At 45.6% G+C, this 20,731-nt stretch overlaps 2 protein-coding genes across 10 annotated transcripts in view; one reads left to right on the plus strand and one right to left on the minus strand.

Moving 5' to 3' along the window:
- arhgap21b (Rho GTPase activating protein 21b) overlaps positions 1-10,021 on the plus strand; it is a 30,326-nt gene extending 20,305 nt beyond the window's left edge. For 4 of the 5 annotated variants that reach the window (XM_062557807.1, XM_062557808.1, XM_062557810.1 and 1 more), the window contains 16 exons: positions 1,297-1,443; positions 1,540-1,642; positions 1,748-1,793; positions 2,026-2,151; positions 2,262-2,559; positions 2,810-2,873; positions 2,993-3,138; positions 3,234-3,376; positions 3,467-3,625; positions 3,724-3,802; positions 3,931-4,004; positions 4,106-4,195; positions 4,306-4,473; positions 4,786-4,891; positions 6,919-6,950; positions 7,072-10,021. In XM_062557807.1, coding sequence (XP_062413791.1) covers positions 1,297-1,443; positions 1,540-1,642; positions 1,748-1,793; positions 2,026-2,151; positions 2,262-2,559; positions 2,810-2,873; positions 2,993-3,138; positions 3,234-3,376; positions 3,467-3,625; positions 3,724-3,802; positions 3,931-4,004; positions 4,106-4,195; positions 4,306-4,473; positions 4,786-4,891; positions 6,919-6,950; positions 7,072-8,652 — 3,362 coding nt within the window. In that variant the 3' untranslated portion in view covers positions 8,653-10,021. The remainder of the gene's footprint in view (positions 1-1,296; positions 1,444-1,539; positions 1,643-1,747; positions 1,794-2,025; positions 2,152-2,261; positions 2,560-2,809; positions 2,874-2,992; positions 3,139-3,233; positions 3,377-3,466; positions 3,626-3,723; positions 3,803-3,930; positions 4,005-4,105; positions 4,196-4,305; positions 4,474-4,785; positions 4,892-6,918; positions 6,951-7,071) is intronic. The other variant, XM_062557809.1, reaches the window with a different exon arrangement.
- A 583-nt stretch (positions 10,022-10,604) lies between these two features.
- LOC119209773 (dipeptidyl aminopeptidase-like protein 6) overlaps positions 10,605-20,731 on the minus strand; it is a 60,368-nt gene continuing 50,241 nt past the window's right edge. For all 5 annotated transcript variants that reach the window (XM_037459324.2, XM_037459323.2, XM_037459325.2 and 2 more), the window contains 19 exons: positions 19,798-19,918; positions 16,746-16,900; positions 16,557-16,654; positions 16,347-16,473; positions 15,981-16,019; positions 15,759-15,866; positions 15,587-15,678; positions 15,457-15,504; positions 15,274-15,386; positions 14,802-14,849; positions 14,588-14,686; positions 14,443-14,512; positions 13,413-13,607; positions 13,286-13,340; positions 13,051-13,159; positions 12,896-12,951; positions 12,706-12,778; positions 12,529-12,602; positions 10,605-11,829 (listed from right to left, as the gene is read on the minus strand). In XM_037459324.2, the coding sequence (XP_037315221.1) occupies positions 11,683-11,829; positions 12,529-12,602; positions 12,706-12,778; positions 12,896-12,951; positions 13,051-13,159; positions 13,286-13,340; positions 13,413-13,607; positions 14,443-14,512; positions 14,588-14,686; positions 14,802-14,849; positions 15,274-15,386; positions 15,457-15,504; positions 15,587-15,678; positions 15,759-15,866; positions 15,981-16,019; positions 16,347-16,473; positions 16,557-16,654; positions 16,746-16,900; positions 19,798-19,918 (1,827 nt within the window). In that variant the 3' untranslated portion in view covers positions 10,605-11,682. The remainder of the gene's footprint in view (positions 11,830-12,528; positions 12,603-12,705; positions 12,779-12,895; positions 12,952-13,050; positions 13,160-13,285; positions 13,341-13,412; positions 13,608-14,442; positions 14,513-14,587; positions 14,687-14,801; positions 14,850-15,273; positions 15,387-15,456; positions 15,505-15,586; positions 15,679-15,758; positions 15,867-15,980; positions 16,020-16,346; positions 16,474-16,556; positions 16,655-16,745; positions 16,901-19,797; positions 19,919-20,731) is intronic.

The following is a 20,731-nucleotide window of genomic DNA, read 5'->3' on the forward strand; positions in this document are numbered from 1 at the left end:
CATGTCACATTAAAAATGAATAAATTATATATTTAAGCTCTACACTGTCTGTTTGCCTCTCGCCATCTCGCTCCTCAGATATATGTATTATACGTGTTTGTATGTCTGTGTCCTTGAAAACACATTCTTTAGTGTAACTTGTGTTTGAATAGGCTGGTTCTTCAGAGAAGTGATCTGTCTGGCTGAACTACTTTTCCCCTTTTTTTAAAAAGGTACATCACAGTAACATAATGTACTTTGCAGGTATACTGTAGGGAGGGAACTAGGTCACAGGCAGTGACGAGCTAGTTTCTGAGTCAGATTGATTAAGGTCTTTTTTAGAAGCAGTGCAGTGAAGAAGAAAATCTGATTTGTTTCTAAATACGTAAAAGTGGTTAATCCTGCGATATCGCTAAAACTTAATCCGATAGTAGGTTGGTATGTTGGAATATTGAATGATAAAAAACCCACAGTACAGGGCTATCAGTGAGGTGCCTTCAGAGGTCCGTGTAATGTCGGGTGGCCAGGTGCAGGTCCAGACAAAGCAGGCAGTGACAGTGATGATGCTGCAACACCACCATTCTGGGACTGGTGCCCCGGCCCAGGAGAACAGTGCCCATATTGTGTAGGCCGCCGTCAATGGCCTGTTTGAAAGGCCGCTGGTCTGGGGTAATTTGGACCGATTGCTGAATCCACCATTTTGTTTAGCCAATCTCCACGCCGTTCTTAAGTCTTTTATCTGCTGTTGACACCTTATTTTAGTAGCTGTGTCAGTCGGAGAAAGACTTTGGGATGTTGTTGATGTACACCTTTGGCCCGGAGCGCGACCACTTGAGCGTTGCTAATAAACCCGAAATAACCGGAGTTATGTTTTTGCTGAATTTGTACCTAAAAAAACAAGTTTGTACTACAAAAGCTATTTTGGAGATAGATGGGTTGAGTGTGACATTGTTATTCCTTTGCCCTGTTTCAAACTTGGGTACAGGCTGGAACTAGGACAGTTGCTTTTAAATTTAGCTCCAAAAGCCCCTCGGCTGCGGAGAGCAGCTTTGTACACTGAGTTGTTTCAGGCACGAAGTGAGTGGGCGGGAGTAAGAGAGTGTTAAGATTTTCCCTTTCCCTCAAGAAACGTGTCAGGAGATGATCTGTTCCGACTCTCAGCTGTGGTGTGGAAGCCGTGAGAGTCACAGGAAGAGTGTTTTAAATGTTTCCTGAATCAGACAATAATGAAAAAAAGAAATTTCATATGCAACATAAATAGTATGTTAACAAAAGCATATGTAACAAAAACTCTATTTCCTTTTTTAACCGTCACAGATGAGCCAATCAGCCCCAGTGTCGACAGGGAGGCCGCTCCTATTCCCCCCTCAGCGGTGATATCTGTAGCCCCGTCCATAGCTACAGGCCCACCCAGTCCAGGGTCACCGTGCCCTACCATTCGCCGTCAGCTGTCACATGACCAAGGTAAACGCCATAAAACACACGCAATGCGTTGTTGTAAATGTGACGCAACTCATAACCTGGATTGTAAATGACAAATACAATATTGCTCCTGTATAGACTCCCTGAGGAGTGCTTTGCTGGAGTCTGATGCGGCGAGCAAAACGGAGCGCTCCAAGTCTTACGACGAGGGTCTGGATAACTACCAGGACGATGAAAGGAGGTGAGCGCATACTAGGATCCGGTCAACTCCTACTACAGCGGATCATACATCCGTCCTTGCTGATCTCTGACCTGAATTTTGCTCATCTTTGTTTTTCTTGTTTAGGAGATCGTTCAGTAAGAATATGCCCAATCTCAGGGGCCTGCGGAAGGTGAGGAGCTTTCTTATGTTACACAGATTTGGATTTTTGTCTCTTTGCATTTAAGCAAGGCTGTACTTTTCCAAAAAGAGAACCAAAACGGCAAGAGAAGTGGTATTGAGTTTTCTTATGCACATGCATAACTAGAGGAAGTAAATACTATAGTAAAAAAAAAAATATTAACTCATTTTTGGTGTTTTCACACTCAATAAACATCATTAAAGTCATATATTAACATTTGCAGACTCTGGATGGGCATAAATCTTCTGGTGATTCTGGATCTCGAAGGGATTCTTCGTCGGATGTCTTTGCCAATTCTTCCAAAGAAGGGGTGCTCAATTTAAGGCAACTTAGTACAGATAAAAACAAGGTATGCCAGTACAATGATGCCTTCATTTTCACATTCATCTATGTATCACTAATGTTTTGATGTGTAAGTATTTCTCTTTTTCCCATCTATCTTGTCTCCCCTCTCTGCAGCGCGTTGGTGGAGGAATGAGGTCGTGGAAACCGATGTATGCTGTTCTGCAAGGTCACACTCTAACCCTCTATAAAGACAGGAAGGATGCCGTGTCCCATGCTTCCACGCCATCCGACGAGGAGCCGCTGCAGATCAGCATCAAGGCCTGTCTGATTGACATTTCCTACAGCGACACAAGGCGCAAGAATGTGCTGCGTCTCACCACCTCGGACTGCGAGTATCTGTGCCAGGCAGAGGGCAGGGAAGACATGCTGTCTTGGATCAGAGTCATTCAGGAAAACAGTAACCCAGATGAGGTGTGTTTTAGCATCGCTCGCATTGTGTAAGCAGTGGTGAACGATGGGCAAATGATGTCAGAAAAAAAGTTTGTAAATGACATGGACATTAGGAATACTGCATCAATCATCATCATTCACTATGTTATTTCACCAGTCTATAGTTTGTCATCCTGAATGCCTGGATTAAATCAAGTGATTAACAATATTTCACTTGTATAAGATGAACCTCCACTCGATTACTGTCCTTAATGTGTTTATGTTGTCATTGCAGAATGCTACTGTAACAAGTCAGGACCTAATCAGTCGAAAAATCAAGGAATACAACATGATGAGGTATTCAGGACTCGGCATTGCCCCCTGGGGCTCAGCCGTAGTACTCCAACCATAAACCTACCCATGTTTAATTGAATGCCACCCGAATGTTGATTTTTGTGTATTTTTGCCTTGATCAGTACGCCCAGCAGCCGGTCCGAACCCTCCCCCAAAAGTTCCCGTCAGTCCCTGAGCATCAAACAAGCCTTTCTGGGAGGTAAAACAGAAGGCAAGAGCCACAGCCCTCATTCACCCAAAGTAGGAGAGGATAGGAGGGCCCTGAGAGGTATCGACACCAGCTCCATTGAGTGCGGTTAAAGGGCATGTCTTTAACGCAGATGGTCTAATTCATTATGCATGTGTTTGTGTTTACCCTGTCAGATGACTCCAGCCCGCCACGGGACAGAGCTGCTTGGAAAATCGGCATTGCAGGGATCATGAGGAAGCCCTTTGAGAAAAAGACTCCAGCTGGGGTCACGTTCGGGGTGCGGCTTGATGACTGCCCGCCCGCACAATCCAACAGGGTGATTCTCAATCTCTGTTTGGGACAAAGTGCAGATTCAGTTAAATACTCAGATGTTGATATTAATATATATTTTTTGCGTTGTGTGCAGTTTGTTCCTCTGATCGTGGAGGTGTGCTGCAAGGTGGTGGAGGAGAGAGGCCTGGAGTACACGGGCATCTACCGCGTGCCCGGGAACAACGCCGCCATCTCCAGCATGCAGGAGGAGCTCAACAGCAAAGGCATGACCGACATCGACATCGAGGACGACGTGAGTGACTGACAGCCGGGCGCCACAGTGCAGGGGTCCTACTTCACTTTTATCCTTGAGTGGTGACGTAAATCTCTCCATCCTTCACTACTCTGCAGAAATGGCGGGACCTGAATGTCATCAGTAGTTTACTCAAGTCCTTTTTCCGGAAACTTCCAGAGCCGCTGTTTACAAATGGTGAGATTCTTGTGATTGGGCTGAAATTGTCTTGAGTCGTGACCACGAATTACAAACAATGACCAGATGAACGATGGGTGATTGGTGCCACTCAATTTTAAGTAAAGGTTTTCCCGCTTCATTCACAGAAAAGTATGGTGATTTTATTGAAGCCAGCAGAACAGAAGATTCAGTGGAGAGATTAAAGGAGCTCAAGAGGCTGGTGAGTGACGAGCTTTTACTTGAATATATCACTAAAGTGAGCATACAACTAATCCAAAAACTGTGACCCTTTTTTAATTTAATTTTTGTCCATTCTTGCAGATTGAAGAATTACCTGATTATCACTTTGAAACTCTGAAATTCCTTTGCACTCACCTCAAGAAGGTTTCTGACAACTGTGAAAAGAACAAGGTATGGCAGTAAATAGCATCAGTGGTAGTGTCATTAGGTAACCCCCTCAAATCCTTTGTAAACCCACCATGCCTTTGAGGATTATCTCATTCCAACCTCTGTCCGTTCAGATGGAGCCTCGTAACCTGGCGATTGTGTTTGGTCCTACGCTGGTCCGAACCTCTGAGGACAACATGACCAACATGGTCAATCACATGCCAGACCAGTGCAAGATAGTTGAGAACCTCATCCAGCAACATGACTGGTTCTTCACTGACGACTGTGATGAAGACCCTGTTGTATGTGGCCGTTCTTTTTTGTATTTTATGCTTTTTTTCTTGGTTGTTGTTATTGGTTTATTGCACAAATCAATATTTTGTAGGACAAATGACTCAAATGACTATGTTGGTGCAGACCGGTACAGGGTTACTTCAACTAATTTACCTTTTCAGTCAATCAATGAATGCAGCGGCTTTGGAGGAAATACAACTCTGGTCTTCTTCTGTGGTTATTATTATTATTGTCTTTCCTCCCACTCACGGGTTGCGTTCAGTCACTTATCTGCTCTGTGTTCTCTTCTGTTCTCCTTCATACTGGGTCATTCCTTGCAGACCACGGCTGAGCAGGAAAGCACTGTGCATTCTCAGCCTGTGCCCAATATCGACCACCTGCTCTCCAACATCGGGCGGACCACAGCTTCACCGGGCGAAGTCTCGGGTAAGTCTGAGAGGATTATCTCTTAGGAGCAGCACTAACTACAGTAAAAAATATATATATATATATGCTGCAACAGTATATTCCATTAATAGTATTTCAGTAGATTAAATCATTTCTGCAATAATACGTTCTAAGATGTAATGTTAAGATGTGTATATCAATTTTTGAGATAATGAACATCATGCCTGTTGTCGGATTGAGTAAAAAATAAGTTGTCCAAATTGGATTCGTTTATTAATTTGTTTCAGTAATTAAAATAAAATACCGTTTATTTATAAGTTATAGTATAAGTTATATAAGTTAATTAAGTAGTTTATTTTTGGATAAAAGTCTTGTTTTGCTGTTGCCCCTTTTTTTTGCTCAAAGAGATAAAACTGTGCTCCCAAGTTTTATTTTTGTTCATTTTCTTTGCTTTCCTCTTTATTTCCTCTTGCTCAAGTCGTTTTTATTTCTCCCTGTGCTTTACCTGTGTTGAGACGACGACTCCTTTTCTTTCAGTTCTTTTCTTCCCCTCCTCCTTGTCTCACATAATCCTGGCATGTTCTTTCCCAAATAAAATCTAACGAACCAAAAGAAACAATGGAAGTTTTAACCCTTCTGACCTTTGCCCTTCTGTGTGTAGTGTGTTGTTTCTCTCCCTTATTCCTGTCCAGCACTCACACATTACCCAATCTTGACACAGGCCAAGTGCGCGGCGTCTATCACTCGATGATGTCACTGATGGACTCTGTTATGTCAGTGATGGACAGCTGGGACTGTAGGAAGAAGGACGAGTGTTGTGCCCAGTGTAGCTGCCTAGTCTGCAGAAGCCCGCAGCTCTTTTAAATTTGGGCGAAAGGAGGAAAAAAGATAAAAAAGAAAGAAAGAGAAGTCGATGTTTGTCATTTTTCCTGTGGTGTGCACGTCTCATATTTAAACCAATACCCTAAATTGAGGGGATACAGAGCGATGCTGCTGTACTTTGTCTGAAAGTCCTTCTGCTGTCTCTTGTTGTCTCTAAAGCTGACCGCAAGGACAAGTAGAATGGTACGGTCAACCTCAGGTTCTCTCCCGGCCATGTGGCATACTGTGTCATGATGTCTGAGGGCGGGCTCGCAGTGGCGGGACTGAGCTGGATGTTCCCGCAGCACACACGTGTTTACACACAAGCAAACCCACACAGAAGCAGGGACCTGTTGACGCAGAGGCACACATGCAGGCATTAGCTGTGGACGGGTCTCGAAGCATGTAGATGTGGTTATATTTTTCAATAGTTTCTGTGTTTTAAGGTGCTTCCTTTTTTGTCTTTTTGTTTGATGTATGTGACGTCCTTATATCAAAATCTTTGTCTCCATGCCACCACAGACGAAGTATGTGCTCATCGCCTACCGTTGCATTGGACTGCATAATACCGTCATTAATCACTAGCACGTCCCCCACACACACTTCACATCCATCCCTTCTTACCAATAGCAGCAGTGGTGCTCCTCCCCGTTAGCTGACGTTTGCGTGTTTTTCCTCGTTTAGCAAAGGGAGACAAAGTTTTGATTTTGCCTTTTGTGTTGGTAGTCCAGCTCGGAGCGATCATACACTCACTGATCCGTTCAGCTCAGGCCCCCCTCCCCCCTCCGCCTCCCGCGTCTATGGTGTCTCTTGAGTTGGGGAAAGAATGGCCACAGCTGGTCGGTGGCTCTGTGACTGACGTGTTTGTCCGTGATGTGCCGTCGTTCCATCGACACACGAGCATGAGCTGCTTTCTGTGTCTTGGTTCTTTCCGCTGGGTCTTCACTCTTCCTCCTCACTCTTCATCTCAGGCCTCCTCCGCTGCTTTGTCCACTTGCCCATGTCCTGCTCCGTGTGGTCACTTGTCCTCCCGTCTCTGAGCCGAAAAACGTGTCGTCTGCTTCCATTCAGCTGCTGTCATTGTCCTCATCGTGTCTGTGAACAAACATTCAATCTGTCCTGTCTTTCTTAATCTTGCTCACTGTTTTTAGCGGGTCAGAGGGTTGATGCGCTTTTCTCTAATGGCTCTCTTCTCTTCGATACAGATTCAGCATGTAGTGACTCCTCCAAATCAAAGGTAATGTCTTCCTCTCATTTGATTTATTTTTTCCTGCCACATTAATCCTTCACTCTCTTTTTCTTTTGATTTGTCATATTCCTTGGTCTTGTTTTTTGATGAGTTGTGGTTCTTTAATCAGCAGGGCTTGTGGGGGTCAGGGAAGGATCAGTGTAGCAAAGAGATGCTGCGCTCCTCTTTCTTCGCCAGCCGCAAACGCAAGAAGCCCAAAGACAAAGCACACCCGAGCAGCTCGGACGACGACCTGGACGCCGTGTTCCCCAAGAAGGAGCTCGCCGAGGAGAGCCAGCCGCGGCCCGCGTGGTCCCCGGACCACCGGACCCGAAACGAGGGGCAGACGGACAAAACCAGCGAGAAGGTCAAGCAGCGGGTCACCTCGGAGAAGCTGCCCGACAAACCCAAGAGGAAAGAGTCTCTCTCCTGCAGCATGATATCGCAGCCCTCTCCCTGCCGGCCCCCAGCGCGCATCTCCCCCCCCCCTCGGAGTGGCTCCCCCCCGCGCTCGCCCGCCCGCTCCCCGGACCTCAGCTACCGCCTGCCGATGGCGCACCACTACTCGCCGTTGGACCCGCCGTCCAACTACGACGACACGGTGTCCGACCTCGGCACCATGAACAGCACCAGCTCCCAGGCGTCGGTGCCCGGCGCGAGGCGGGGGAACGCGGCGGCGGCCGCACCGGGTCCAGACACCTGCCCCGGCGGGCCGGCAGCGGAGGTCTGCTCCATCACCTCCGACTACTCCACCACCTCCTCCATGACGTTCCTGACCGGAGCCGAACTCAGCACCCTCAGTCCCGAAGTGCAGTCGGTGGCGGAGAGCCGGGGCGGAGACGACGCCGACGACGAGCGGAGCGAGCTGGTCAGCGAGGGGCGGCCCATGGAGACGGACAGCGAGAGCGACCTGTCCGTGTTCACCGTCGGCAGAGCGGACCAGCGAGAGCCGCAGGGGGCTCCTCGCCCGCTGCCCACCTACCGACTGATCGAGGGCGACACCCTCTCCAGGAAGAAGGCGGCTCAACAGAAGACCGTCAGCGAGTCCTTCCTGGACGGGGCGTGGTGCGACAAAGACCCCAACAGGCTGTCGGGCGCCACGGGCGTCTCCACGGGCGTCTCCACGGGCAGCCTCAGCTCCTCGTCCCGCGGCGAGCTGGATAACGCGGAGCACGCCTGGAAGCTCAAGATCACCGACAGGCTGAAGGTGCGCCTGCGGACCTCCGTGGACGACATGTTCGGCGTGGGCAGCCAGAGGAGCCGGTCCCCGGAGGGCCGCAGCAGCAAGAAGAAGAACATCCGGCGCCGCCACACCATGGGCGGCCAGAGGGACTTTGCCGAGCTGTCCGTCCTGGGCGACTGGTCGCAGCACGTGGGCTCGGCCTCCCGGTCGGAGCTGTCGGCCGTGGACCAGCTGAAGCCGAAGTGCAGCTCTCAGGACTTCTCCATCCGGGACTGGATCGTCCGCGAGCGCCACCGCACCAGCAACCCCGAGGTGAGCCTGGAACCCTGCGAACAGCAGGGGGCGCAGTGCGGCGCGCACGCCCACCACCTCGGGGCCTCGTCCTCCTCTGAACTCCGCCGGCGTTCAGCGGACGTGTTGAACGGAGACGCCCCCCAGGGGAAAAATCTGAGCCTTTCGGCCACCGCTCACCCTCATAAGCTCACTAATTCCCAGGTGGTCAATTCGCGCTTCTACCAGTGCCTGTGAGAGGCGTGTGTATGTTCTTTGTCTGTGACATGCGTACGAACCTGAGAGTGTGCAACAGTTTCTTTCTTTCTTTTCTGCCTTCTCGTATCCAGGAGTCTGTCCGCGAATGAGCATGTTGTACAAAACCGCGTGTGTGGGTCCTGTAACTTGTGCGCGCGTGTTGTTCTGCACACAGGGGTTCGTAAGGCATGAAACTAGATGGTGTTTATACCTTTTTTTAATTTCTCATTTTTTATGACAAATGACATGGCGCATTGTGCTGGAGTTTCAGAGGACTCGTCGCTCATGAAGCAATGAGCCTGTGAAGTGTGAGCGAGTGACACTCGAGTCGAGATTGTTTCAAAGTTTTGGCTAAGTGGCTTTAAGGATGAACTGACTTAGAAGGAATAGGAAGTAGTAAAAAAATGATTTTAGTATAGCAGACCTATTTTTGTGTAAAGAAAGTTACAAAGTTCAAAGTCAGTGAGTCTCTCTGTAACCAAATGAAGAATGTACAGACGTGCTTGCTGTAACGCTGACTAAAAGCTTTAGATGCTTGTGTTTCACTCTGCAGTCTACCCCCCCCCCCCGTTTTTTGGTGACCTCGAGTTGTGATGTTGGTGCAGCCTGTGTGTGAACTGCCTACGAGCTGTCTGCTGTCGAAGGGGCCTTTCCAAAGGTACAAAGGGGACGAGGAGACACTGGATTTATGCAATTAACTGAAAAAACGTTCTTTTTCATCCCGGTTATGTGGTTAAAGAGCAGTGAACAACATCCCTCTAATGCAAAGGTTGCGCTGTGGTTCACACATCTGGCCGTGGCTGACCCCACACTGCAAAGAGGAAGAAAAAGAAAACTGGGGATTCAAATCAGAAAATCATGTTTTTCACAATAGGAAGTGCCTCTCAATGAATTGTTAAGGGTGCCATATTGTCTTTGTTGATACACGAAGATGTTACTGTGAATGAAATTTTTATTGTGGACTCTGTCATTCTAGAGGTTACAAAACAAAATGCCGAGCTTCCATTCCTTAGGCATTCCACTCTGGTCTTAACATGTTTTATACTTTTCTTTTTTTCTCCCATTTTTCATTTTAACAGAACTTGAATTTTAAATGTTTCTTGTAAAAAGAAGTAACTTAAATGTAAATACGAATGCCATGTTTTAGCTGCTTTACTTCTCAGTTCCATTGGACTGAAAGATGTGCAGTGCAGTATTGTGAGACGAGGATGCTGGTGAGGCCTGGTACTCCTCTGAGGACAGAGGTTCTGCGTGAGGAAACACTTGGATGAGCTGGACCGTTGTACCAATGCTGTGTTCCTCTGATTGTTGGAGGGGTGCTCGCAGACTCCTGAAACACTGGAAATAAATTTTGTCGATGGAAAATGGGTTTATTTGTTCACAGTGTTTTAGAAAACCATCACATCAGTATTTGTAAGAAAAGAGATTCAAAATTCTCTTTGTAAAGATCTGCGTTTTCGTGATATTAAAGGTCCCTTCTTGTTGGTCAGAAAACGCCAACTTAAATTTAATGTAAATTAAAATGTCACTTCACTTTGTTCTCAAAAAGGGCCAAACTTATGTAATGTGTTTTTAAACACTTTTGTTCTAACTTTGCAATCAAGTTTTTCGAGTTTTACAACCTGGTTATGGTCATGAACATAATGGACCATAAAATGACATATTAATAAACCGAGTAGACCATGACCCAAATCTTTATGTAAATATCTACTCTGCCGTTCTGTACTAGGTCATCCTTGTGTGTGGTGAAGTTGTAGCCTGTTTATAACTCAGTTTGCTCTCAGTGTACTTTGTTGAAAAAAGTCAGTTTAGCAAGTTCAAGCACAACATGTTGAAAAAAAGTCCTTAAATAGTTTTAAAAAAGCCACAATGATGTAAATCATAGTATAGTGATGTAATGTTTGAGGCCGAAATGTTTTGTTTAGAGAAAAAAAAGTAGATCTAACCAAAGATCCATTTCAAAATGCTTTATATACAAGTTGCACACACAACATGAAGACTTGAACAATATAAGATTTATACACTTTGTACATCCGCTGACTACAAACCACTGACAATAACGGGACGTCTGGAAACAATCGATCCATTTTACACACAAATCAAAGCAATTGACAAAATGTAAATTCTGCATTGCTCACTCATCAGTCACGTTGGAAGTTGGATATCAAACTATCATGTAGTTAGATATCAAAGCATGATTTGCAAACTAAATACTTTTTGTCAGGAATAAACATATTTTAATTTGACATAGTTATTTTTTAAAGTTTTGAGATAAAATGTGCCATAACTTGGGATGTCTCTCAAACAACTGACTATCATTTAAGGGAAATTTACCATCCTCTGGTTGAGTCCACAGTTTAGACCAGGCCTATCCATATAAAGTCATTTCCAATGACGCGTCGGACCCCGACGTGAACATTTCACCAACAGTAAGGCACAGTGACTAAAGAACAAGAATTTAATTTGACGAGCGATAGTAACATTTCTGGATAGCGGCGTTTTGCAGTACAACACAAGTTAAACATTGTGCCCTTGTTTTGTAAAGCAGCGACGGACTGATGCAGCCAGACATTCACTCAAAGACACAACACTGAACAGAGAGATTCTGAGAAAGTAGCAGTAATCATGTTCATAAACAGAATAATCAGTAAATTGTAGTGGCCTTTCACAAGTTAAATCTCTAAAGAATGCACCGACTTTCCTCCCCCCTCGAGTGCTTTTTTTTGTGCGCCATAGTTGCTGTGCCTGGTTTGGAGAAGCATCGATCACTGGCCATTATGACGTCTATTTGTCCACTAGAGGGAGTTCGACTTCATATAGTCCCGACAGCAGAGGGACACTTGCCTGTTCGCAGCCGCCCCGAGCCGTCTGCCAGGGGTCCCTTGGGCACATGCAGGTGCGGCGCTTCAAAGGTCAGCTCTAATTGGATTGGATAGCACGTGGTATGGGCTCATCAGGTAAGAAAAATCTGTTGCATATTGTGCTGCACCAGGTACCCGGGGGGGGGGGGGGGGGGGGGGGGGTGCGGGTCTAACTGTTGTCCTCGTCTACTTCCTGCTGGTCTCCCGTCAGTGTCTCCGGGACCCGGAAGCACACCTCGAAGAAGTTGACCAGGGATTGGCTCAGGTGCTGCTGGGTCCCGTCGCTGTGCAGGAAGTGTCCCTCATCTGGGTATATCTGTACATGGATGACCAGGAAGGGATTAATAGAGGGCTGCACATACAAATAGTCACTATTGATGTATCTTTTATACTGGAAACATTTAGATTATGAAAAACGTCACGGTATAAAAGGTAATAAAATATTCCTTGTATGGAAAGCCATAAGAATGTATGTGTGAATGTAAACATATATTTCATTTTATTGAATGTTAAAGAGTCATAGAATGGTATTTGAGAAGAGGCCATAGATTAGTAAGTGAAGGAAGTTGCTTAGCAGGGTGAAATCACGAGAGAGATATTGGATACTATTTGAAAAAGTCCCAATATAGTATCACAAAAGTACTCACAAAAAGCAGATGATCCAGTGTAGTAAAGCAAAAACTAATTAAAAAACGTTACATGCCATTAACATTCATGGTATACTGTGGGTGAGTGACAGTCGTCTTCCAATCAGAGGGTTGGCGGTTCCATCCCAGGCCCGGATAACCTGCATGTCAATGTGTCCTTGGGCAAGACACTTTACCCCAGCATTGCTCCTCTAGCTGTGACTACAGTGTGTGAATGTTAGGTACTGTGGGTCCTGTCATCAGTGTACGAATGGGTGTGAATGGGTGAATGATGTCATAGAGTGTTAAAGCGCTTTGAGTGGACAAACTGTAGGCTATTACACATTTATGTAACATGTTCATTAGCCAGGTTTATATCAGAAACTCACCTGCAGAGTGTAATTTGCCTTCTCGCTGATCAAATGATTGATAAATTTGGCTGTGTGCTGGAAGTGGACCTTTTCTGTAGGTAGTGGAGAACAGTTGGAGACAACACATTAGTGTGTAATCACGGTGAAATAGTTCATGTGTCACATATTGATAAGTAACGAAGAAACGTCTGTTACCGTCGGCAGTCGGGTGAATTATCAAGTACTGCTTCTGCAGAAGCTGACCAGCTCTGTTTGCTAAATTTGCCATCTGAAAGAAAGCGAGAGAGAGAAACCCACCTCATACAATGCCACTGAGCTCGGTGCACCTTAGCTAAACACAATGGTGCGTGATTTGGAAAGAGAGACTGAACTACTGAAACTTTACCGTGTATACTCGTGAATCCGTCTTTGAGCCGAGGTACCGCTCTGAAAATGCAGATGCTGCCATTTGGAAATAGGGAAAAAGTTATAAAGTCGTTCCCCTTCAGACACTGTCGCAACAGCATTTCCTTTAAACACATCCGTAGCACAAACACTTACCATATAGCTCAAAATCTGTGATGGGGGACACCGCTGTTCCACATTTAAGTTGGTTAACCTCCTTCTCCTCAGAGCTCAGAAGCATTGTTGCTAAATATCCTCCATAGGCCTGAACAAAGGTAGAGAAAACACAGAAACAAAGAAACCCAATTCATTCTACTTTATCAAACCGATCTTCATTGGAGGCGTTTTGCTGTCTCGACGAAATCACTTTTTGAACATGTGTCCTCCTCACCTTTCCATAAACTCCCATTCGGCTCGTGTCAATATAAGGTTCTTTAGATATGAACCTATAAAATGAGAGAAAACTGTTGAGACTTGCAGTGTTTGGGGAATGAAACCCCATGAAGGCCTCCTCCTACCTGAGGGCCTCCAGCTGGTCCCTCTCCTCTAGTTTCCCCAGATTCCTCCTCACTTCGTGCAGAAGGTTGGTGCCCTGGAAGCCACTGCCATGGCCGTCAAAGCGGATGACGATGGTGCTGAAGGTGCTTACCAGAACCGTGGCCCAGTCCACCCGGAATTGTTCCGACACCATCTGCCCGCCGGGCGTGCCGTCCCTTCAACAAAATCACATTCATGGTTGGAAACTTAAAGGACTGTCAGAGATGAAACGGGGACTAAGAGGAGGGCACGTGTTTGATTTCAGGTTGGAAACCCACATGGACAAAGATAAAAAAATAAAAATAAAGGAATATTTTACACAGCAGCTATGAGGAAAGATGTAAAACAATCTGATATATAACATTACCATATTAAACAATTTAATACCAACATTTCTACCAATGTACAAGCTAGTGAGGGATATTGTAGTTTATATTATGCTATCAAACTAAAGGAGTGCTTGTGTATGTGTGTCTATCCTTCACTCACTTGATGGGTGTATTGTACCAAGGAAGTGGGTTTGAGAAGTATTTACGGTAGTGCCCTATGTGCATAACATGTCAAAGACTGACTGAGGACCCTGTTTAGTGCATCACATCCCAACCGCAGGCCGAGTACAGCTCGCTCTCTTTCCTTTGCTACACTATTAACCGCTCTTCTCCTTTTTATGCCTCCTTGTCTCCTCCCTCTCCTGCCCAGCTGCCTGTGACTTAGTGATCTATGTCGATCCCTAAATGCAAAAGACTGAGGATCTATATAAGAATGAGAGCACAGGTGTACCCTTTGCAGACGTCTTTTTTGAGTGTCCTATTTTATACTGAATAGTTGATATCTTGAGGTTTTGGACAACAAGGAATTGAAATAATGTACCTTTAGCCCTGAGAAATAACAAACGGTTGTGTACACCAAACTAAGGCAATACTAGATTTCTTTAGTTTTTAAATACAAATGCAAGTGTTGACAATATTCTGTGCTCTAAAAAATGAATTATTGGAATGATTTCATACTCACACCAGCAGCAGTAATGGGTAATGGGCTGTATCTACAAATCCAGCAGGCTTCAGAACCTGCATTGTCAGAGCTACAGCAGATAAGACAAGGTTAACGGGACTCTCACAGTACCAGACGGCTGTGTTTATTTCACAGGAGCACTCACTGTAGTCGCCGACGGTAAAGGTCTCGTACTCCACTCTGGGCATCTGCAGGCTGTAATACGTGTTGTTTACTCTTTCGTTTGTCTCCACGTCAAACACCTCTGCGGTCAAAGCAGGTTAAAAGAGGCCCTTTTGTTAAAATTGCCCGGACAAATCCATTCATGGTTGAAAACATTTTCATGTGGGTTTGTTGAACGCGGTGTGGTAGACACTCACTCTGTTTGTCCTCGGTGCGATAGATAGCCACACTCGGTATATCTGGACCTACAGTTAACAGGAATGCAATAATGGTGTCTTTGACAAAGCACTGACAAAAGACAACAACTATTCAAGCCCTCTGAAAATCCAAAGGAATCGTTTCTGTGTCTCTAGCCAACAGAAACCCTCTCATTCAGCTCTACGGGTATCCACTTCTGTCCCATGTGGAAGTAGAGCTCGTTATTTCACCATGAAGCTGCTCCCCCAAAGAGGCCATTACTGACAAAAGCTCCCTAAACATATCATCCTCCGTAGAAACCACGATCTGCTAATGTCCAGTTCGATAAAGCTCTCAACCAGTTATGCAGTGACGCTTCCTGCCGCCGCCCGGGTGGACTTTCCTTCTCAGGAGTGCTGGGAGGTGAAAACCCTCTCCCCGTCCACACTGTTATCCACACGGATCTGTGCTCGAGGTGTGGAAGACGCTCACCTTTGCAGTTGAGTAAGAAGTGGCGCATGTTGTGGCTGAATGAGACGTCCACGTAGCCGCACTTGAGCTCGCAGGAGAGGCAGCAGCGGTTGAAGGGGGGGATGGTGTCAGCGCTGTGGGACGGCACGCAGTGAGGATCATTGGACCGCATCGCAGCCACAAAAGCGCTCACAAAAGTCCTACCTGTACAAGTGGCGCCGCTTGGGGTCGTCCTCCGTGCTCAGGAAGTATCTGGAAAGCATCATGAACATTACCCTCAAACTACAGAATGAACACCCTATTTGCTGTTAGAAGAAGCATCAAAATGTCTTACATGAGGTTCCTTTCACTATTGTGGGCCAAAATCCTGGTGACGTCCCAGTCTCCAGAGGTCAAGGACTGAAGTATGTCTGTGCTGGAGTTAGGCTGGAGGACAGCAAAAGGCCCATGAACACGCTGGACCAACCCGCCAAGCTAACGTCATGAGGTCAATGCGAATTTCTTACCATGGAGGTGGACATGGAGATGTGGAAAAACTTTCCTCTCCCCCCCTGAGGGATCGCTCTGGTGAAGAAGAACTTGTATCCGTCATGGGAAAAGAGTGGTGCTTCGTTCTGCGTGAGAGGGGAGCGAAACATCTGCACACGTCCCAAAAAGGCCTTTTATACAACACGATGTTGTTATTTACTTGTTCAAGCCGAGGCACACAAAGTGTGTTCCTCACGCACCTGTCTGTGCAACCAGCTTTCACTCTCATCCTCGTGTTTCTGAAAGAACAAGCAGGGTTTTAAATAAACCAAAAATACAGCAAAATAAGTCTGCAGATATTCTACATAATTACTTGTTCATCAACAAACTATATACAAACACATAAAGCGACAGAGTGTCAGTTTGTCCCTCATTACTCTCAGAAATGACCTGCGTGACCTCACAGTGGCTCACTGGTGTGTTTTTAATAGTGTCTAAGGAACAAACACTAGTTAGTAAGTTTAAAATACGTTTTGGTTTTCTGGTCATTTCACAGATTTGTTAAAAAATAAACACAGAGAGCAGATTTCACACACTGTCACAGAGAAATTGGCCATAGGTTCCACCTTAATGCAGACTCCAGTTGTAGCCTCGCACAGAGTCAAGATGGAGTTGTTCTGGCCTCTGTTCAGCCAGTTGACAGCCAGTTTGGTGCTGGTGGCCCATTTCACCATAGTGATATAATACTCCCTCCTGGAACAGCAGAAAGCCACAATGCGTCACCCTGCGGGCCACATCAAGGAAACACAACGAGGCCCCGTGGAGCCGCCTCTCACCCTATTCGGGGGTCGTCAGGTTTCTTCATCACCACGGTGTGCAGGGGGCCGTTGAGGCTCACCACCGACAAGTGCACTGCGGGGTTTTCTTCCCCGGCCTGCAGGGGCCATCAGGAAATAAGATTAGTTTTCAGTTGAAGGCGGTGAGGAATGTCTTTCGGTTTAAACAGGACAGCACAGAGGACTTGCCTTTGGGTAGCGGTACTCCAAGGTGGCGGGGTACGGCATTCCCGTGAAGTAGGGGACTTCCATACTCGGCACGAGTGTGTCATTGATGGTCATGTACGCCAGACGCAGCCCGTCTGGTGACCACCAGTGGGCTATGTGTGTCTGCAGGATCTCCTCTGTACAAAGCAACACACACACACACACACACACACACACACACACACACAGCGCCACAATACAAGGTTTGAAGGTGGCAGATTTTGGGAGGTGCCAAAGTCATTCTAAAATTAAATTCAAATTGAAAAAAAAAAACATTCCCATTAGCTGGTTTTCATGAATATTCAGACAATGATACAGACATTTCCATTATTTCACCATTAATATTTACAGCATGTTTTATGATGCCCAATTACTCCTATTCCATTCAGTCAGAATCAAGAAGCTTGGCGTTGTGTTAGCTTCTCCACGTAGATGTTATATCTCTTGGTTTTGTTTTGATTGTTGGTCCGTACGGTTGTAGCACTGTTTATGTGTATTTTCCATCCCTGTGTACACAATAGTCTTGACTATTCTTCGCCCTACCCAGCCAGCTGTGTTAAGCTTCTGTGAGACCAATTCAACACAATAGAGTCTAGTTCCCTGCACACATTCCTGGTCATTAAACCCCAAGAGTGATATCTGCCTTCTCACAAGAGAAACAAGATGATTTTGAAAGGATCTGCACTTGTCCCTGTATGATTCTAGTTGCTTTTCCCCCCGCAGTCTCCTAATGATGTGCTTTTCATCCAGTAGGTGGCAGAATAGATCAAGGAACAGTAATTACACCAAACACTCTACTGTAACTACATGTAACTCATTGTGGCAAGACATATCCACTGAACCTTAATGAGATCTTTTCTAATCAGATTCTCATTGATGTCTTTCCCCACTCTGTGAATGCAGAGGGTGAATTATGTGGTCACGAGATCAGAATATACAAAGGACACTTCTCAGCGTGGAAACCTCCACATATGATTGAGTTCCCACTCGGAGGCGAACTATTCTGAGAGCGCAGCAGGATTTTCAAGGTCTGCGCCCGCAGGATATTGCAAACACAGTTTCCACCATAACCCGGGATCTATACAATTGATTATTTTTTTCAATCCCTTATTTCATGGGGCTCGGAGCATTTAATAAGATTCCTGGCATGTTGCTTGATAAAAATAGTGCCTTCGCTGCACTGCATCTGCTATTCATACGATACAAAAAGAGTTCCTGTGACAGATGGATGATGTGGTTTTGTGATGTCTTGCCCTCACTCAAAGGCTTAGACGTGTGTGTGACACACTGTTCTGTGCATGCCAGTGGCTGCTGTCAGAGGGCCACCGGCTGGGCAAAGGGCACATGCACAACCGACGGACACCACTATTTAAATTGGGTCATCAAGTCCTTTAGTGCACCAGGAAGTTCAATAAACTGTTCAACAAGCAGATAAATAACACATGTATGACACTCTCATGCATGTTAAAAAGTGGAAATTAAAGAAGGTAATGTGTAAGAGTGTAAGGGCTCTGAAAGCAATAGATTTGAAACTTGCGTTGAGCTTCTGTGACATTTAATTTCAATTTTCACATTGAAAATTGGTTGAAATAGTTTGACTGTAGAGCAGTAAATACTCCGTGACCCACATTTAGACAACTTGCCAAACATGTATCCAGTGAACAGCTCAGCCCACTGTCAACACTGAAAGAGAGGTGTGTGTGCAGTGTGTGTGTGAGCAGTGTGTGTGAGCAGTGTGTGTGAGCAGTGTGTGTGAGCAGTGTGTGTGAGCAGTGTGTGTGTGCAGTGTGTGTGAGCAGTGTGTGTGTGCAGTGTGTGTGAGCAGTGTGTGTGTGTGCAGTCTGTGTGTGCAGTGTGTGTGTGTTTTCATGTATCCACCCGTAGCTCCATGAAACATAGCGAAAGAAAACATCTTTCTTTAGCCTCGAAAATAGATTACTTCTTTTGTGTCGGGTTCTGTTTCCACAACAAAGAAATAATCCCATTTATGAAAAGAATGCTTAAAGACGACCCTGAAGCAGGTCATGTGTTGTAACAGAATTCCTCTTATAAGTTCTGGCATTTTGCAATTACATTATGCAAATTCACTAAAATCATTATTTAAAACCACCCACTAAATAAATCAAAAATTAAGAATTATAACGATGCCTACACTTAATAAAGAAGATGCCTAAATTGATGAATATTAAAAGTGAACAGCAGGAAAAATAGTTTCAAACGTGTCAGCACATCTGTAAACAAAGACATATTCAGGTGATTTGTAATGGCCTGTCTCACGTATGCAGTAATCACTGAATGTCTCTTATTAAAATAACAGTACGCTGGCGTCTGAACATCTGCTCAGTGAGCTTGCAGCGCTGCAGTCATTCATTAATTAAAACAGCCGGAACAAAAACACAAGGTATCGATGGTCTAGAGGGGGAACCGAAACTGAAGCAAAGCCGGCTGAACACTCATTTAGGATAAAGGGAGCAGCAAGATAGAGAGATAATTCTCTAAGGAGACCAAAGACTGAGCCAAAACAGAGTGAATACTTTGCTTGATTCCAAACTTTTAGCCATATTGACTTTAGCATATTGAATGTTACATCAGTGTACAGCTGGTTGCTGCTGCCCTTAACTTACCAAATTTAAGTAAATAGGGAAAATTAGGGAAAATAGTAGTGCTACTGGTTTGAGTGATATTTAAGTCAATACCCTCGAGCACACAGTGAGGTCTGAAAGGCCTTCGGAGTACGACAGCAAACCTGAACATGAACCTGAACAGCAGCTGCCAGCCAGGTTGTAACGCTCATGTTCACACATCCATGTCACGCTCCAAAATCTAAAGAGAAATCCAGCCAGGAGAGTGAGACCGATGTAACAGCAGGTTATGGTTTTCAAATGATCAGTGAGGCTCATTTGACCATGTCATTCATTTAAGTCTTCCACTGTGCTTTGAGTTCTGAAAGTGACAGACATCCCCACTCTTTGGGTCTGCTATTTGCAACACGGAGACCCTTGTTGGCTTTGATGTGTGTTTGTAGTCGTCTTACCTTCGTACAGCCAGTCAGCAAGGCCATTAAAGACCACCCCCTCTTTACCAGTGGAAACCAGCCGGATCGCTCGGTTGTCTACTGTTGCTCTGTAGAATATGTTGTTTTCAAATATGAAGATCTGCGCAAAGAATAGAAGACGGACGGAAGAAGCGCCATTAGTCTCCAAATCGCTGGCTTTGATGCATTTCAATTTCCTGTACAAAGCTGGACCTTTTTTTCTTTCCCAGCCTCTGCATCTCGCAACCTTCCAACCACGGTACGTGACCAGGCTGAACACCCACCTGAGGCTTTCTTATCTCAACACAGTTAGAAACACGCACTGTGTGACACCTACAAGGGGAAAGAGGCTCGGGCGACACCTGCCTCTAGCACTTCATTAGCCGATGGTGCAGCATCGCCTGGTGCCAGTGTGAGGAGGATGAATGTAGGATTGATTGGTATCTGAAACCCTCGCCTTGTTGTCAGCTGAAACCTCTTCAGTTTTATCCGAGCCTCAAATGGCCGCTGCAAGAATCAATAGAGGGAAAGACGAGGCTCTGTTCGCTCTGATCCACGGCTGAGGTAAGAACATCTACGTTTTATGTTGTGGCATCGACATCAGAGGAAAACAGATCAATGCAGGGTGTGCAGGGCAAAGGATGTTGGTGGTCGGCGAAGGTTGCAAAACCATCAGAGAACATAGCAGAAAGCAGGTGGCTGTCAAAGAGTCACAGCGTTATTCTGAATTGCATTTCACCCCAAGCTAAACTCAACCTCAAAACATGGAGTCAAATGCATAACACCAACAACACCAAATGACTAAAAGAGATTAAGTCTCTAGGTTGAAGAGGACAGCAAAGCTCCCATTACAGCATTTGGTCTGAATGAATCCTAAAAGGCCTCTGAAAGGCAGGTAGCGATGTCCTGACTTCTGCCCTCTGACTAAATGACT

Source organism: Pungitius pungitius, chromosome 15 (assembly GCF_949316345.1).
Source record: "Pungitius pungitius chromosome 15, fPunPun2.1, whole genome shotgun sequence".
Taxonomy (NCBI): Eukaryota; Metazoa; Chordata; class Actinopteri; order Perciformes; family Gasterosteidae; genus Pungitius; species Pungitius pungitius.